Here is a 6,987-nt window from a genome sequence, read left to right as displayed (position 1 = left end):
GACTAAGTCCAAAATTTTCCTCGGCAAAAGTTGATTTTTTTTGCCGGCCAAAAGTCATCCACGAGACCCCTCACACGAAGTTTGGAACCGATCCGAGCAAGTTCGGCCGACCTACCGTAGGCCCCCATGTTAAAGTATGGGCGAGGTCGAAAAACGACTAAGTCCAAAATTTTCCTCGGCAAAAGTTGATTTTTTTTGCCGGCAAAAAGTCATCCACGAGACCCCTCACACGAAGTTTGGAACCGATCCGAGCAAGTTCGGCCGACCTACCGTAGGCCCCCATGTTAAAGTATGGGCGAGGTCGAAAAACGACTAAGTCCAAAATTTTCCTCGGCAAAAGTTGATTTTTTTTGCCGGCAAAAAGTCATCCATGAGACCCCTCACACGAAGTTTGGAACCGATCCGAGCAAGTATAGGCGGTCCGCCCGTGTTATGGTATGGGCCCTATGTTAAGGTATGGACGAAGTGCGAGAAACGACCAAGTCCGAAATCCCCATATTGTACGTGTGGGAGACCAGTAAGAGAGGTTGCCGCGTCTTGTAAGCCCTGCACCCGACCACCGCAGCGATATTCAGGCCCTGAATCAGTGTGACTGCTCCGCAATCGCCGGTCAAAAACCCGAAAAAATTGGGAAAAATCGCGAAAAACCGTGTTTCGGCGCGTGCTGCTTCGTCGATATCGCTCCCTGTCCTTGTCGGAGGCCCGTAAAAGCGGTCTGTCCCTGTTGTAGGCCCTGCACCAGACAACCACAGCGAAATTCAGGACCTCAAACAGTGTCACGGCCCCGTAATTGTCGCGCAAAATTCCAAAAATGGTCGAAAACCGTGTTTCGGCGCGTGCTGCTTCGTCGATATCGCTTCCTGTCCTTGTCGGAGACCCGTAAAAGCGGTCTGTCCCTGTTGTAGGCCCTGCACCAGACAACCACAGCGAAATTCAGGACCTCAAACAGTGTCACGGCCCCGTAATTGTCGCGCAAAATTCCAAAAATGGTCGAAAACCGTGTTTCGGCGCGTGCTGCTTCGTCGATATCGCTCCCTGTCCTTGTCGGAGGCCCGTAAAAGCGGTCTGTCCCTGTTGTAGGCCCTGCACCAGACAACCACAGCGAAATTCAGGACCTCAAACAGTGTCACGGCCCCGTAATTGTCGCGCAAAATTCCAAAAATGGTCGAAAACCGTGTTTCGGCGCGTGCTGCTTCGTCGATATCGCTTCCTGTCCTTGTCGGAGACCCGTAAAAGCGGTCTGTCCCTGTTGTAGGCCCTGCACCAGACAACCACAGCGAAATTCAGGACCTCAAACAGTGTCACGGCCCCGTAATTGTCGCGCAAAATTCCAAAAATGGTCGAAAACCGTGTTTCGGCGCGTGCTGCTTCGTCGATATCGCTCCCTGTCCTTGTCGGAGGCCCGTAAAAGCGGTCTGTCCCTGTTGTAGGCCCTGCACCAGACAACCACAGCGAGATTTGGGACCTTAAACAGTGTCACGGCTCCGCAATGTCGGTCAAAAACCCGAAAAAATTCAAAAAAATCGGCCCAGACCGATTTTCGGGAAAAAAATTTTCCGGCCCTCTATGACGTAATAATAACCCGGGAATATCTTTTTTCAGAAAATTCTCGCCGCGCGCTCATATGCTATTGAACTGTCGCGTTGGGAGGACGTTGTGAGAGGATTACCGTGCATCAGGAACATTTATTGGAATTTCAAGTCACCGGGTGAGTGAAAATTTCTTCTTGTTGTGAAATCCACATACTTTAGCGTGGCGCGATTCGGCGAAATAGCTTTTACCGAGTCCAAAACCGTGTTTCGGCGGGTACTGCATCGTCTATATTGGTAGTTGTGCGTGCCGGCTAGGCGTAAAACGGGTTTAGGCGTCTTGTAGACTTGGCACGCGACCTGCACAGCGAGATTTAGGGCCGCAAACCGCACGACGGCTCCGCAATTGTCGGTCAAAATTAAAATAATTGTCCAAAACAGCGTTTCGGCGGGTACTGCACCGTCTATATTGGTAGTTGTGCGTGCCGGCTACGCGTAAAACGGGTTGAGGCGTCTTGTAGACTTGGCACGCGACAACCACAGCGAGATTTAAAGCCGCAAAGAGCACGACGGCTCCGCAATTGTCGGTCAAAATTAAAATAATTGTCCAAAACAGTGTTTCGGCGGGTACTGCATCGTCTATATTGGTAGTTGTGCGTGCCGGCTACGCGTAAAACGGGTTGAGGCGTCTTGTAGACTTGGCACGCGACAACCACAGCGAGATTTAGAGCCGCAAAGAGCACGGCCGCTCCGCAATTGTCGGTCAAAATTAAAATAATTGTCCAAAACAGCGTTTCGGCGGGTACTGCATCGTCTATATTGGTAGTTGTGCGTGCCGGCTACGTGTAAAACGGGTTGAGGCGTCCTGTAGACTTGGCACGCGACAACCACAGCGAGATTTAGAGCCGCAAAGAGTGTCAACAACCGCCCAAAAGGCATAAAAATCGTCAAAAAACGTGTTTCGGCGGGCCCCAGACCGATTTTCGAGAAAAAAATTTTCTGGCCCTCTATGACGTAATAATGACCCGAGAATATCTTTTTCCAGATAATTCTCGCCGCGCGCTCATATGCTATTGAACTGTCGCGTTGGGAGGACGTTGTGAGAGGATTACCGTGCATCAGGAACATTTATTGGAATTTCAAGTCACCGGGTGAGTGAAAATTTCTTCTTGTTGTGAAATCCACATACTTTAGCGTGGCGCGATTCGGCGAAATAGCTTTTACCGAGTCCAAAACCGTGTTTCGGCGGGTACTGCATCGTCTATATTGGTAGTTGTGCGTGCCGGCTAGGCGTAAAACGGGTTTAGGCGTCTTGTAGACTTGGCACGCGACCTGCACAGCGAGATTTAGGGCCGCAAACCGCACGACGGCTCCGCAATTGTCGGTCAAAATTAAAATAATTGTCCAAAACAGCGTTTCGGCGGGTACTGCACCGTCTATATTGGTAGTTGTGCGTGCCGGCTACGCGTAAAACGGGTTTAGGCGTCTTGTAGACTTGGCACGCGACCTGCACAGCGAGATTTAGGGCCGCAAACCGCACGACGGCTCCGCAATTGTCGGTCAAAATTAAAATAATTGTCCAAAACAGCGTTTCGGCGGGTACTGCACCGTCTATATTGGTAGTTGTGCGTGCCGGCTACGCGTAAAACGGGTTTAGGCGTCTTGTAGACTTGGCACGCGACCTGCACAGCGAGATTTAGGGCCGCAAACCGCACGACGGCTCCGCAATTGTCGGTCAAAATTAAAATAATTGTCCAAAACAGCGTTTCGGCGGGTACTGCACCGTCTATATTGGTAGTTGTGCGTGCCGGCTACGCGTAAAACGGGTTTAGGCGTCTTGTAGACTTGGCACGCGACCTGCACAGCGAGATTTAGGGCCGCAAACCGCACGACGGCTCCGCAATTGTCGGTCAAAATTAAAATAATTGTCCAAAACAGCGTTTCGGCGGGTACTGCACCGTCTATATTGGTAGTTGTGCGTGCCGGCTACGCGTAAAACGGGTTTAGGCGTCTTGTAGACTTGGCATGCTACCTGCACAGCGAGATTTAGGACCTTAAACAGTGTCAACAACCGCCCAAAATGCATAAAAATCGTCAAAAAACGTGTTTCGGCGGGCCCCAGACCGATTTTCGATAAAAAAATTTTCGGGCCATCTATGACGTAATAATGACCCGGGAATATCTTTTTCCAGATAATTCTCGCCGCGCGCTCATATGCTATTGAACTGTCGAGTTAGAAGGACGTTTGGAGTGGATTACCGTGCATCAAGAACATATAATGGAATCTCAAGTCGTCGGGTGAGTGAAAATGTCTTCTAATTTCGAAATCCCTATGCTTAAGCGTGGCGCGATTCGGCGAAATAGCTTTTACCGAGTCCAAAATCGTTGGTTTTCGGTCCATAACTCTCTCTGCTCCGGTAACTTCAACATGGCGCGATTTTTAATATTTCTATTGTAGCGATCCCGTTGCAATTCGACCCACGAAAAGAATCAGACTCGACAGGTGTCAAGTTTGCCATATACAAACCAAAGGTCATAGAACGAGGCATCTTCGTAACGTTCATAAGTGGTCCGTGGACAGAATTAAAGAGTAAGATCGTTGTTGGCTTATTTATAACAACCAGAAGCAAATAAATATTACGTGTCACAGGTCTGCTCGCTACTTGCGCGATCCCAAGCAATGTCGTCCACGGTCTTGGTGTGGTCTCTGCTCTAGATCAGTAGCCACGGCATATATAGCAACCCACTGGAGGATTATTCATTCCGATAAAATACGCGACGGCTTCGGGATAGGTTGCGAGACCTACCAGGAAAACTTTAAAAAGTTGACCTTCGAGTCCGACTTTTCAAGCGTGAGTAACTCTGATGGTAATGTGTCACTTTTCACCGAAATAATGCAGATCCGTTTATTACAGCTACTCTCCCTGTACGAAAGGCATCGCCAAGTGCAAGCGCTCGACGAAGCCAACACCAAAATGGTCGTCAGCAAACTAAAATCAGTGTTCAAGAAGTATGTGGTTGACGAGCCGGAAGAATTAGTCACGTACATTTCTAACGCCGACGGGACACTGTCCGCGAGCACTATTTTCAACACCCTGACGTCGCTAAAGGTATTTCTTGAATTTGCGCGTATGCACCATCCGGCATTGTTGGAAAAAGTGGTTTCACCGGACAAACAACTGAGAGCCATACAAATCATCGCGACGTACTCTAGAGCGACCAATAAAAGAAGAAAGCGGCAGCACGAGAAACGTTTGTCCTTCGACATGGACGTCATCAATAAAAATTGGCCGAATATCAAAAGGTTCGTGCTAAGGTTAAAATATCGTAAAGTTTTAGGTTTAATATGCGTGTTTTTCTAGAATGATCAAAAGCGAAACGTTTAAAAGAGACCTCCATCAACCGTTAACAAACGAAAACGTGCGGGATTGCTTGGCCGCGACAATCATCCAGGTTGGACTTGAAAGTGGCACGAGACTGTCATATTTTCGTAGAGTGACCGGATACGAGCTTAGCCACGCCGTCCGTTCTGTGAACGATCCCGAAATGTTAGTCGTACAGGTCGACCACAACAAGTGCCCTTCGAATCAGGGCTTGTTAGTAATGAGTCGACAAGACTGTGAACGATTCAAACAGGTAGGTGTTACGAAGATGTGAACGTGTAATGGAGCGGTCTCCAGCCTCTTTTCGATTTCAGATTTGCAAGCAAACGAATCCAGACTTGGATTTTTCACGAGAAGAAGTAGCGTTACGGAACTCCAACGGCAAGCCCTTCCTAAATTTATCGGTTTGTGTCGGGGAATATCTCGGTCGCCACGAAGTCTGCCTCACGTACCAGCATTTGCGTAAAATAGTCGCGACGATGGCCAGTTCGCTGGACGACATCGGACAATATCATGTCGCGATGTCCTCGTCCCACAGTACAGAGATCGCGAGTCGACACTATGACGGAATAGGCAGAACCAAGAGGGCGGCTGCCGGAGCGATTCTATGCAAGAAATTACTCGGGATGGCCATGTCAAGTACACATGACGACCTATATTCGGAATTGGCCGCGTCAAGCGTTCCTCAGAATGAAGGTATGTAAAGTCATAATAAACTACGACGTCATACATCTGATCGCAACTGTTAATTAAGGATCATTTGAATCACCAACCGCAACCCCGACTACAGCTGAACCAGATCCGCAAGCAAGGCACGATACAAATTTTCACAACGAGGATGATATGCAAGCAAACGCAGCTACCTCAGTGCCTTTAATCGCTACGGAACAGGACACACAAATCGTCACACCGACTTCAGCCCCGAGCACGGTTCAACCAGAGGCGGAAAGAAAGGACGACACCACTTTAGACACCGACGATGACATGCATTCAAACGGATCTAGCTCGGAGCCTCTAATCGCTACGGACCGCGACACAAAGATCGTCACAAATGAGGGTAATCTATTTGCTATTACCGTCTGAATTGCATGTCTGATCACGTTCAAACGCGCAGGTAATGACGTCGAGGAGCTGGCGGACTCGATATGTAACCGGCAGAGAGGTAGCAAGACCACTTTGACAAACGAGCAAGTCGTGAAATTGATCAAAGACGTTCGCCTGCGTGCATTTTATGACGACAGCGGACCTCTACTGAGCAAAATTGTTCACGAATATAAATCAGAATGCTATTTGACTTTTCAACAAATGCGTTCAAAATTAAGATTGATCAAGTCGTTCCTAATCAATAATAAATCTTGATAAACAGAGTTTTGTTCTCTGACTCTTTATTTTGATCGTCATTCATGGGGAAAGAGGTTTGAACGTGCTTCGGAATTAATAATGGTAAATCTTCCGAAATCGTGGCGCCAATCATGATACGTCTAAGGCCCCTTCACGACGTCGAGAGCGCGACGCACTTACACTCCGTACGAAATTCATGAGCGGCTCCACCAGCTCACGATGGCGGAGAATTATCATGAGACCTCGTACACGTTTTAACGCAAAATGAAGGCGCCAATAAAGTCCCTAACCCTAACCCTAACCCTAACCCTAACCCTAACCCTAACCCTAACCCTAACCCTAACCCTAACCCTAACCCTAACCCTAACCCTAACCCTAACCCTAACCCTAACCCTAACCCTAACCCTAACCCTAACCCTAACCCTAACCCTAACCCTAACCCTAACCCTAACCCTAACCCTAACCCTAACCCTAACCCTAACCCTAACCCTAACCCTAACCCTAACCCTAACCCTAACCCTAACCCTAACCCTAACCCTAACCCTAACCCTAACCCTAACCCTAACCCTAACCCTAACCCTAACCCTAACCCTAACCCTAACCCTAACCCTAACCCTAACCCTAACCCTAACCCTAACCCTAACCCTAACCCTAACCCTAACCCTAACCCTAACCCTAACCCTAACCCTAACCCTAACCCTAACCCTAACCCTAACGCTAACCCTAACCCTAAC

At 48.6% G+C, this 6,987-nt stretch overlaps 1 protein-coding gene across 1 annotated transcript; it reads left to right on the top strand.

The window, feature by feature from the left end:
- The first annotated feature begins 3,693 nt into the window (after positions 1–3,693).
- On the top strand, positions 3,694–6,279 carry LOC145434662 (uncharacterized). Its single transcript, XM_080312003.1, has 8 exons — positions 3,694–3,827; positions 3,988–4,119; positions 4,180–4,381; positions 4,445–4,833; positions 4,892–5,165; positions 5,227–5,608; positions 5,667–5,969; positions 6,027–6,279. Exons 1-8 carry the CDS (start codon positions 3,808–3,810, stop codon positions 6,269–6,271), a joined length of 1,947 nt encoding a protein of 648 aa, XP_080168129.1. The 5' UTR covers positions 3,694–3,807; the 3' UTR covers positions 6,272–6,279.
- The last annotated feature ends 708 nt before the right edge of the window (positions 6,280–6,987 follow it).

The sequence above is a fragment of the Botryllus schlosseri genome, chromosome 2, assembly GCF_051294905.1.
Source record: "Botryllus schlosseri isolate E-star chromosome 2, Bs_hap1, whole genome shotgun sequence".
Lineage (NCBI taxonomy): Eukaryota > Metazoa > Chordata > Ascidiacea > Stolidobranchia > Styelidae > Botryllus > Botryllus schlosseri.
This window is presented reverse-complemented; position numbering and strand designations above follow the sequence as displayed.